Source organism: Pagrus major, chromosome 14 (assembly GCF_040436345.1).
Source record: "Pagrus major chromosome 14, Pma_NU_1.0".
Lineage (NCBI taxonomy): Eukaryota > Metazoa > Chordata > Actinopteri > Spariformes > Sparidae > Pagrus > Pagrus major.
Window position 1 is genome coordinate 24,743,212 of NC_133228.1, and position 11,430 is coordinate 24,754,641.

The following is an 11,430-nucleotide window of genomic DNA, read 5'->3' on the forward strand; positions in this document are numbered from 1 at the left end:
CTCTCTCTCTCTCTCTCTCTCTCTCAGTACCTGGCTGTGGACGTGAGGAGGCTAAACGTCAGTCTTCTTCGGTGGTTTCGGGAAGGTGTAGCGGCAGCACTGGGCGTTCCTGCAGGACACGTGCACATCAACCGGCTGAATGTAAGACACGCACCGTTCATACATCACACTCCACCTATTGATGGATTGATTGACTGATTGACGGCTCTTACAGGAGAAGAAGAATGGCATCGAGCTCTTCGTGTCCTCTGATAGGCTGGGGATCTCTGAGCCCCGCTCCGCTGAGGAGGTCATCCAATCACTGAACGTCAGGGTGCTTCACCGCCACCTGGGACACTTCGGCATCACAGAAGTCTCCACTGAGGTGTGTGTGTGTGTGTGTGTGTGTGTGTGTGTGTGTGTGTGTGTGTGTGTGTGTGTGTGTGTGTGTGTGTGTGTTTGAAAACTGTTAGTCTGCCTGCTCGGTCTCCTTGGTAACCGCGGCTCGTTAGGCAGCCTCGTTAGTCCCCGTGGAGACGGAGGAGAGGATGGATGGGGATTATTAGAGCCGAGTGCTGCTGCTAAAAGTTTAATGGAAGTATAAAAGTCCCATCGATCAGCCGGAGGAAGAACAGAGCAGCTTTATAGATTATATTAATATTATTACTCTCAGCATGAGAGATGTGACGGCTCCTCTGTAATAATATTACAGCAACAGATCAGTGAGGAGCAGACACAACAAAACACACTCCTCTGACTGCTTTAAAGGAAAAGTACACCAAAAGAAATCAGCCTTTACAGTGTCACTCAAATCTACACTACAGAAATAAATCCCTGAAGATTCAGACGGACTCCTGCAGAGCTGCAGCTAGAGAGAGGTGTAGTCTGTAGTCCTGACACCCAGAAATCAGTTGGCATTTTTACACATCCTGTTCCCTCGTCTCAAAGTCTGTGAGTTTGTTGAATTGGTTTTCTGTTAAATGTGTAAAATGAGGTGTGTACTTGTGAACTCATGTGTCATGTGTCATTGTGAAGTCATGTGACCATGGTGTCATCTGTTTGTAGCTTAACATTAGCTTTTTACTGCTAGAGATTTAATTTATGATCCAAAAATCACAAAGTGGTGTTCATCTGTGAAGATTATCTCGATGAAGAAAACCTGGAAGAATCATAAACTTCATAAAAATCCCACAGGCTTTTTGTGGAGGGAACCAGAGCGATGCTAACTTCAGGATCAGCCTACATAAATACGTCCTCCCTACACCGCTCTACTGCTGCTCTTTAGTCTTCAGGGGAGGTGTTCTCCTGTAAAGCATTTAAGCCTTTATGTTTGCTCTGGGAATGACCGCTGTCCTCTGATAAAACACTTGTGTGCTGTATCTATAAGTTGTACAGTGTAGTGACAGTCAGACACAGGTAGTTTCTGCACCTCGCTGCAGGAGGACGGAGACGGTCCAGAGTGTTTTAAGTGTCAAAGACGATCAGGTTCTCTGTCTCCTGTAGAAGAACGTCCTGCAGGGTGAACAGAGGGATCATGTCTGGAACAGAGAAGGGTTCTACGCTGTCGTCCTCTTCTTCACCATCTTCGTCATCATCATCACCTGCTTAATGGTAATGTAACGTCACACACACACACACACACACACACACACACACACACACACACACACACACACACACACGTACATGCACATTTTTGTACTTTCAAGGTGTGAATCTGAAATTGGTCCTCACAAAGATACACACACACACACACACACACACACACACACACACACACACACACACACACACACAGATCAACATAATCGCTGACATCACGCAACACGTTGCTAAACCGTCCACACCGGCTGCTGTGATTGGCTCAGACAGCCAACCGCCGTGAGCCAATTTGTGGTGGTCAAAAGTCACTGTGTCCTCAACTTCAGCCACACACACACACACACACACACACACACACACACACACACACACACACACACTTAAATAGATAAAAAAGATGGGAAACTCAACCACAACGTAGAATAATAGTAATGAATAAAAATCTTTACAGAAGATTTATATAAAATATACATTTATTTCTCCCCAGTCCAGTGTTTTTTGTGTCAGTTGCAGTGAGACATTTACTCCACACGAGGGAGCACTTGTACAGAGATACAAGTTCTTAAAATCAGTTTTATGTTGCATTAAAGAACTGAACTTTTTAAAACTTTACAGCTCAATAAATCTAAATGTGACATATTTTATCCTTCATGTCTCTACAGTTTTCTCTCCACTCACAATTTAGCTGTTTATTCTCTAATAACATCAATGAAGCAGCTTGAAATGTCAATGTATGCAGGAATGTTTTGGATAAACAGTCAGGTGATTCCTGACCGTGTGAGGTTCGGGATCGATCCTGCTGACAAACATGTGACTTTAAAACCACCTCAGAATCCGTAATCATGCTCTATATTAATATGAGGAGAAACTGTGGGAAAACAAACAAAATATACTGACCATGTTGCATTGGCCCAAAAAACAATCTTAAAGATCATTCACAAAGAAATCCACAGTCCAGCATCATTGAACAACTCAGACAAATCATCCACAGGCTTGTAAAGACGAGAGAGACGAGGAAGGTCTAATTTTAACGTCACAATCCGCTCACGTGTCCAATTCAAAAGTGATTTAGTTCATGTAAATAATTGCAGATTGTTCCTTTTAATGAATGTGATTTCCTTTCCTGTCTGATCCAGGTTTTGTATCGACTCAAAGAGAAGGTTCAGGTTTCTGACAGACAGGTGAAAGCTCCGCCCCCTGACCTCCACCTGACCCCGACTGTTCCTCCAGACTCCGCCCAAAGGTCAAAGGGCACCAAGGTCAGCAGCAGACACCATGACTGTCTCTGCCTTCACATGTTAAAATAAAGGACAGTAACGTAACGTTAATGTTGTCCAGGTTGTGACGTCAGGAAGCATGGTCCAAGCTGAGCTCCCTCCAGCTGTAGCCACGTCCATTCCCCAGCAGCAGCCAATCGTAGCCTGCCGCCGCCTCGCTCCTCCTGTCTTCCCTGTGCCCAGGTGAGTCAGCTGACCGCGAGTCGTAAAAAATATATTGAAATAAACAACATGTCTGACGGCTCCTCTCCTCGTAGCCACGCCCCTGTTCCCGTCGTCAGCAGCAGCGACCACGCCCCACAAGCCATCGTTGCCCCGGTGACAGCCAATAACGAGCTAAAGCCCTGCCCCTCCCCCTTCAGGATGAAACCTGCTGCGGGACTGCAGGAAAGGTAACGTCCTGTGATTTAGCCCCGCCTCTCTGCAGATTAGTCAGCTTAAACACAAAACAGACAAAAACTAAAAGACAACAACATGATTCTTATTTAGTTATTCATTTTCAAACAAACTGAATTAAACTACAAACAGTAATTTAGGTAACACTCAAAGTATTTTATGTAAAATCTTTAAAGTTTCAACTCTGATTTTGATTCTCTGACTAAAAGTGCAACAGACAAAATGTTGGTGAATGAAACTCATTAGCAGACATTAGCTGGCTTACTTGTGACGCTAATGTGAGCTACATCCGAGCTGACATAACAAAAGTGATGCTAACTCAACATCAGTAAGGCAGTTTTATTTTTTAAGTACTTTTACTCAAGTACTGTGCTTAAGTCCAAGTTCGACATAATTGTACTTTACTAAATTGTTTTACTTCATGCCACTTTCTCGCTATATATGACATGTCAGAAGGAAATACTGTATTTATTTACTTTTTAGATACTTGTTGCTTTACACAGGGTTCCCGCAAGGTGCTTGAATTTTTAGGGTGGAAAAAACACCTTGAAAATGCCATTTGTGCTTAAGAAGTCCTTGAAAATTGACTATTGATCAAATATTGATCTTAAAATGGAGATTCACTGGGGATACTTGGTGATATGGATGCACAGTAGTTGTATTTTATTTCTGAAAATGTATAGAAGGAAATCTGGGGAAGTCACACAGCTGTATAGGTTTTATTTCACTGTTTGCAGACAGTGAGCTTATGTTAACATGTTATAGCCAAATTGTGTGATACTGTGAAGACTGGACTAATTACCAAGCAGCAGGGAGCCCCGTTAATGCTTTGAGCTTAATGGTGTTTAAACTGAGTGTCTGGAAGCTTCAGGTGTTCAGTAGAGACACCTGCTGGTCAAAACTGTTCACAGCAGGAGAAGATGAACTTTACATTCAGACATCTTCATGAGTTCTTCCATCTCAGCCTGCTGAACTCTGTGGTTTTAATATATTGGTTGGTGGCATCAGTCCCCCTAATAATCAACATTATTGATCTGTGTTATATTTCTGTTATCATCTTCTCATTGATGATGAGTAATTGTCTCAGGTGCCGGTTGATAGTCCGGTGGTATGAATGTGTTGATTTGGTTGAACTTCGTTATAACGTGTGTCAGTGTGTCAAACAGCTTTTGAGAGAACAGAGGAGTCACACAACCGTCAGTAAAGCTTGTAAACAACTGCGTTTGGACGGAAACTTGCCTAATGAGCACTCAGTGTGTGTGTTTGTGTTTGTGTGTGTGTGTGTGTGTTTGGAGTTCAGTCACCTCTAACCTGTGATTGTTGGAGCTGTCAGGTGTTGAGCTGCGTACGTGACACAGAGGAGATCTTTGTGTTTGTCCTCAGCTTATAGTTCAGAAACCTCAGCAGCACTTCAGGATCACATTCAGAGAGTGGAGCAGGTTTCCTTCACAAACATCTATACAGCCTGTCTGTACGTGTCCCGGGGCCGCTGTTTATACGAAGGGAGGCGTCTCATTCAACTGATTTCCTCTGTAATGTTTCTCCTCATATCAGGAAAAAGTACATTAGAACTCAGAGTTCCTAAGATTACATTAAGACTGCAGATTACGGAACATTTAATATGTTCCTACAAATCACAGCCGATTCAGACCGATTTCATACCAGTCAGTCGGTTTATATCAGCGGAGCCATCAGCAACTTGCAGCAATGTAATTGTTAAATCTGCCTCATCACAGATGGAAGACGTGTTCAAAATGTTCAAGTTGTATCTCATCACGTTAATTTGGTATTTCTGATTATTTTGAACTTGGAAGTAAAAGTCGTTTGTCATCATTTTGCTGAACTCTTCTGACTTTTTACATTGTGAGATAATTCATGTGTTATGTCAGTGTTTGTTGAGTTAATCTCACAATGTTGACTAATTAATGTCATCTTTTTGAGTACAGAAATCTCATAAATCATCATTTCAATTTAAGACTTTTTACTTTTGACTAACAAATCTCATAAACAAATCAATAAATGTTATTAATCTCATTTAAAATTAAAAATTTAACTTGATGTGGGTAAGTCACCCTAATATTAGTATTTTTGTCATTTCATCTGTTTTTTCTTTCTTTTCCCGGCGTTATTGAGCCTCCATACATCTGTTTGTGCAGTGACAGGCTTTAAATTTTGCTCAAATTTGTTCAAACTATCCACATTATGAATTTTGTTTGTTTTGTCTTATTTGACTCAGAGGTTTATTGATCCACATCCATTTGCACAAAAATGCCCAAAATATTTTGACAGAAAAGTGTTTTTTATCTCTGTTTATTCCAAAAGTCCAGAAAACTGGAAATCCTAAAACATAATATGTTGATAATGGAAGTAAATATGACATCTATCATATCAACATACAAAGAGTATTGAATAATATTCAACTCCAGAATTACATGTTGTTATATGTTCACATTAAAAATTGACAGGATGTTTTATTACTTACTCCCTGATTTACTTTATTGCCCTTCAGGAGGTCGCTGTGTGAGAGGGTGGGTCGTTGCTGTTTTTGTGTCGAGCTTGCCAAACCAAATTCCTATGTTTAAAAAAAGAACAAAAGAAATGAGCGGAGAAACATAACGCATGAAAACGCTTCCATACAAATACACGTCTTCATCCTCTGTGACGATGCTGAGCTCGATCAGTTCACCTGGATTTAACTTCAGGAAAACCTCAGCGACTTTGAAAGATGTTTCTTTATCGGAGCTTTCGGTTTACGAGTGGCTGAGGTGGTAAATCTGTGGGAAAACTAAGTTTGGGCGTGAGAAACCTGGATTGTGTTGGTTTAAATTAGACCGACCTCATTTTTTCTAAATGAGATCTGTCCCGTGTCAGTTCAGAGGAAAGGTGTGCTGAGTGTTTTTCCGTGCAGCTTGTTGCTTTAGGAGCTCTTTTAAAAATTGGCTGAAGTTCATTTTCCTCTTAAGTCGTTTCGTAACTGAAAAGAAAACATCATTATCTGCGCCTCAGCTCAGAGTCGAGCACTTTAGCCTTTATCTGCTGCTCGTAACTCTTCCGTTGACTTACAGCGCGTCCGCAGAGTCGAACCTCGGAGGCCATTTTGTTCTTGTTACATCAGCGTTCGGAGAGTCGAATCTGGAGAACACAGTATGTTTCTTCAGGTACGGAAAGGAAGGAAGATTTCAGGCCCAGAGTGAGAACAGGATGTTTTTCTTTGTGTCTGTGTCTCTTTGTGTGTGTGTGTGTGTGTGCGCTGTCCACTCTGGGTGGCAGCCAATCAGCAATCAGACGAATAGGAAGCAACAGCATCCTGGAGAGGAAGCCGGCCGACACGTAGCCAGACGAAGAGAGTCCACCCACACTCACCCCATCAAAGCACACCTTGTCTTCTCTTCTTGTTCTTCTTCCTCTGTTCTGACACCGTCACAAAATCATTTCACTCTTGTAGTCAGTGAAGAAATGAATCTCAGCTGGCGGACATGTTTTTATGTTTCTTCAGAAAACTTTCATATCTGCAAAACCCAAATAATGTCAAGAACATGTTGATCTAAATCTACAATTAAACTGAGGAACTTCTGTCCCGTTCTAACGTCATGTCTTATTTTTCCTCCCTCCCTGTGTCCCCTTCTTCCACTCGTTCACCCTCCCATCTGTCCCTTTCAGACGGGGCTCTAATGTCTCTCTGGTGTTGGACATGTCGGCTCTCGGCTCTGTGGAGCCCCTGAACGTTGCCGTGGTTACTCCCAGAGAGACTGCGGCCAGAGAGTATCTGCTGTCGGCCGGCCGACCGCTGACTCGACAGCAGCTCCGCGACCTCGTCAACAACACGCACAAGCTGCATGCCGAGTTTGCTGTGAGTAGTTAAAAACCATCTCACATTCCTGTTTTTGATTCAAACGAGGCCGGACAGCTCCTCTAAACAGAAGGTCACGGGTTCCCTCCTGTCAAGCACTAAGGTCTGGTTTTCATATGAAACCACGAAACACGAGGAACAGTATCCTGATTTAGAGGGATTTCATTAGTTTTATTAAAAATTGAGACTTTCTTAAGTCGAAAGATTATCTTTATATTGGCAAACACCAACTGAAGCAACTGAATTCACACAATCAATCGTCTGCATCATTCCTGACTAATGAGCAGCAACAGTTTTGTTTTTCTCTGTCATATATCTTTTCACATTTTTCATTGGGAGTATCGATAGTTTCCTTGTATTTTGTGCGGGAGGAGACTCAAATGACGCACCAAAGAAGAAGAACGCCTGAGTTAACAAAGCACGTTTCTCACAGTGAACGTTCTTCTTCTTCTCAGGAAATTCCCATGAATTTCATTGATCCCAAAGAGCTGGAGATTCCAAACCACGGGACCAAGAACAGATACAAGACCATACTGCCCAGTGAGTACTGTGTGTGTGTGTGTGTGTGTGTGTGTGTGTGTGTGTGTGTGTGTGTGTGCGTGTGTGCGTGTGCGCGTGCGTGTGTTGCTAAGAAACGGTTCCAAAACAGCCCTCATCTCACATTTCCTGTTGAACCAGGAAGTTGTTTTATGATGTGGGAGGGGCTAAAGGTTAAAGGCCAGCAACCCCAAGGACAGCTAATATGGCACCTCCCTCTTCCCTGAACACACACACACACACACACACACACACACACACACACACACACACACACACACACACACACACACACACACAGACACACACAGTCTGAAACAATGTGAGTACAGTTTGTTCTCACACTGCCAGTCAAGCACTCGGCCTGATTAAGACATTATGTAACACGCACACACACAATGATCGTTGTTAGTGTGTGCACTCGTGTTTTGGAGAGTGGGTGGGGTTATCAATGCAGCAGTGAGCGGGGGGGTGTTCCTTCCTTCCTTCCGGCCAATCAAGAGTCAGGAATGCTCACCTAGAGCCACTGTCGATCAAACTCCATCCTGTGTTCGAGTTCCTGCGTCGTCTTTTCTGAAGTGTGCAGGGCTGCGGTCCGGACTGAGTCCAGTTTGAGTTGACACGAAACCAAATCACGACAGTCACCACCGTCCCACAACAGTCCTGGAAAACAATCAACTGTCCTGATGTGAGAGTTAACGGTCCCAAAATCAAAAGGTTACTTCTTTACTTTATCACCTATAATTGTTAAAGTAATAGCATTCAAAGTACATTTACCTCCAAACTATACTTCAGTTCATTTATTTACTGTAAACTTGTGCTGTTAGCTCTATTAGCTTGGTTAGCTGTCAGCACCCTTAGTCAAACACATCGCAGCTGCCCACCGGTCGCTAACAGCTAACTAGCTCTCCTTCTGCTGATTTCAACACAGTTTTGTTGTTCAAAGTGTGGCTTTAAGGAAAAATATGACACGTCCCCTGTTGATGGTGACTTTACTGTGTCTTTGAACTGATTTTAACTCAAGAAGACGGAAGAAGAAGAAGACAGAAGAAGAAGAAGACACAACAACAGACAGAATAGATTACCCACTGTCTGATCTCCAGGTGCTTCACTGTGATGTAAATGACACATTAGGTCTCTGTTAACCTGCCAACATCAGCAGCTGATGTTTGTCTGTTTCATTGAACTAGTAACCACACTGTCACCAGACTCCCTTAACAAATGTAGTGATTTTTAAGAGTTGTTTCATGAGGAGAAACTCAGAACAAACTCTGTGAAACGGCTGCGACAGATTCTGAATCATTGTCTCCTTCTTGTAAATTCAGCATTAAATGAAAACATGAAGTTGATTGTTTCCTTGTAAAAAGTGTCAGTTTGTGGCAGCATTGAATCATTTTTAACGACTCTATAAATACCAGATCTAAATCTTTCTTGTCTCTGTCTTTGTGTCCCGTGTGTCCTCACCTGTCTCCTTGCCTTGTGTCCTAGACCTTCACTCCAGAGTGATCCTGAAGTCGAAGAGCTGCAACGACCTGCTGAGCTCCTACATCAATGCTAACTACGTACGGGTGAGTGACGGCTGTTCTCTATAAAGTCTCTGCTACAGACGGACATCACGGTCGACTGTGAGGAACCCATCATTCATTTCTGACTCTTAATTCAGTTAATTATGACACCGTTTGTTATTGTTTCTAAACCTGAGAACAAGCACTGATACGATCACATCACTTATCTGGAATGTCATACACACACACACACACACACACACACACACACACACAGTGAAAGTACACCCCTGCAGTGGTGTGTAATGTCGCTCTCAGACTCTGATACAATAGACTTTCTTCCTGTCAGGAAGCTCCAGTGAAACAGTTTAAAGTGTCATGAGAGAACAGAGGCTGCGTTCAGATCCTTCAGCCTCCTGTACAAACTAACACGGCCTCGTTTCACGACGTTTATCACATGAAAGAGATAAACATGGAGACGACATGAAATATGGAGACGATTATGATCAGAACTGGTTTATAACTGAATAAACTGTCTTTGTTGATGAACTACTGAATACAGATGATATCTCAGGCTCAGGCGGGCGAACAAAGGCAGGGAACCTCTGTATCTCTGTGAAATCTTCTCACGTTAATCTAATACTTTTCTTAACTGATGTATTTGTTGTAATTGTTTAAAGTGTTTTTGATTTTATTAACTCAGATTTTAGTTTTTACTGTAAAGTACTTCGAACTTTTGTCCCTTGGAGGGTCAGAACTGAACCTTAGTGCTGGGCCACGGGCCAAAAGCAAACATGTATTGTGTTGTATTTTATTGTATTGACTTCCTGTGCAAATCCACAGTCTGCCCACCATGCTAAGATTATGATAAATATTAAGGATCCAACATATTTAAAGAGCACTTTACCCTACAAAACGACTCTTTAAACTCATTTTTAATAGTTTAAACCTTATGCCGGCCCAGCTTTGGCCTGTGGGCCACACGTAGAGCAGCCATGATTTGGAGAATTAAATAAAATCAGCAAATTAAATGTCAAGTGTGTTTTTTTAAAACATTTTCTTGCTTATTATAAATGTCTTTTAATCAAAAAAAGCAGAATGTGAGAATTAAATACTTTTTTTCTTCCTGTGTTATAATCAACACTGTATTCAGGATTTTAAGTAACATTAATTAACATTGTGTGTCGCTTCTGTACATTAATTTCAAAACTAAAGAAAACTGTCATCTCATTTAATTCATGAAATGTTTTCTTGTACATGTAAACATGTATTTTCTTTTCCTCTTTTTTTATGTATTTATGTATATGCACGTTTTTATTGGAGCAGTGTTGTTACCCCCCAGCAGGCTGCTGACTCTGTTTTCTGATTGGCTCCTGTCCCAGGGTTACCTCGGTGACGAGAAGGCGTTCATCGCCACTCAGGGTCCCATGGTGAACACGGTGAACGACTTCTGGCAGATGGCTTGGCAGGAGGAGGCGCCCGTCATCGTCATGATCACCAAACTGAAGGAGAAGAACGAGGTAATCTGACGAGGAGGGAAGTGTTTAACTCCAGAAACGAGCAGGAGACCGGTGGATGCTGACGGAGTTCAATGCTACATGTGACCAGAGACAGTCAGAAAATCAAACCCCGAATACAAAAAGTTAACTCCACCATCGCTGTCTGTGTTTGTCTCTGTAGAAGTGTGTTCTGTATTGGCCGGAGAAGAGGGGGATCTATGGGAAGGTTGAAGTGTTGGTGAACAGCATCAGAGAGTGTGAACACTACACCACGCGCAGCCTCACACTCAAGGTACACACACTGTTAATATTACTGTTATGTAATGCTGAGCAAAGAATGGTTTCATGTCCAGGATTTAAATATTGTGTGTTTGTGTGCAGTGTGGGAATCAAACCCGCGTGCTGCAGCATTACTGGTACACATCATGGCCCGACCACAAAACCCCCGACTCCACGATGCCGCTGCTGCAGCTGATGGCCGACGTAGAGGCAGACAGACGGACGGCTGCCACCGTCGGGCCGGTTATCGCCCACTGCAGGTACGAAAAGAGGAAACACTTTTCTTCTACTCCTGAAAATTGTTTTGGAAAGACTCCATTACCCACGCTCCTCTGCTTACAGTGCTGGGATTGGCCGGACAGGCTGCTTCATCGCTACGACGATAGGCTGTCGACAGCTGCAGCTGGAGGGAGTGGTGGACGTTCTGAGCATCACCTGCCAACTCAGAGCCGACAGGTAACTCAGCTGTTACACTGACTGAAACTTTATTCTAACATGGCAGAAAA

The 11,430-nt window shown here is 42.8% G+C and overlaps 1 protein-coding gene across 2 annotated transcripts in view; it reads left to right on the forward strand.

Moving 5' to 3' along the window:
- Positions 1–11,430, forward strand: part of ptprr (protein tyrosine phosphatase receptor type R) — a 32,546-nt gene that overhangs the window by 14,603 nt on the left and 6,513 nt on the right. For both annotated transcript variants that reach the window (XR_012180073.1, XM_073480888.1), the window contains exons 3-15: positions 28–141; positions 215–364; positions 1,483–1,590; positions 2,718–2,840; positions 2,920–3,041; positions 3,116–3,250; positions 6,915–7,104; positions 7,560–7,644; positions 9,130–9,209; positions 10,529–10,666; positions 10,827–10,937; positions 11,027–11,184; positions 11,267–11,380. Coding sequence is in view for 1 of the 2 variants with exons in the window: in XM_073480888.1 (XP_073336989.1) it covers positions 28–141; positions 215–364; positions 1,483–1,590; positions 2,718–2,840; positions 2,920–3,041; positions 3,116–3,250; positions 6,915–7,104; positions 7,560–7,644; positions 9,130–9,209; positions 10,529–10,666; positions 10,827–10,937; positions 11,027–11,184; positions 11,267–11,380 (1,628 nt within the window). In the remaining variant the exon portion in view is untranslated. The remainder of the gene's footprint in view (positions 1–27; positions 142–214; positions 365–1,482; positions 1,591–2,717; positions 2,841–2,919; positions 3,042–3,115; positions 3,251–6,914; positions 7,105–7,559; positions 7,645–9,129; positions 9,210–10,528; positions 10,667–10,826; positions 10,938–11,026; positions 11,185–11,266; positions 11,381–11,430) is intronic.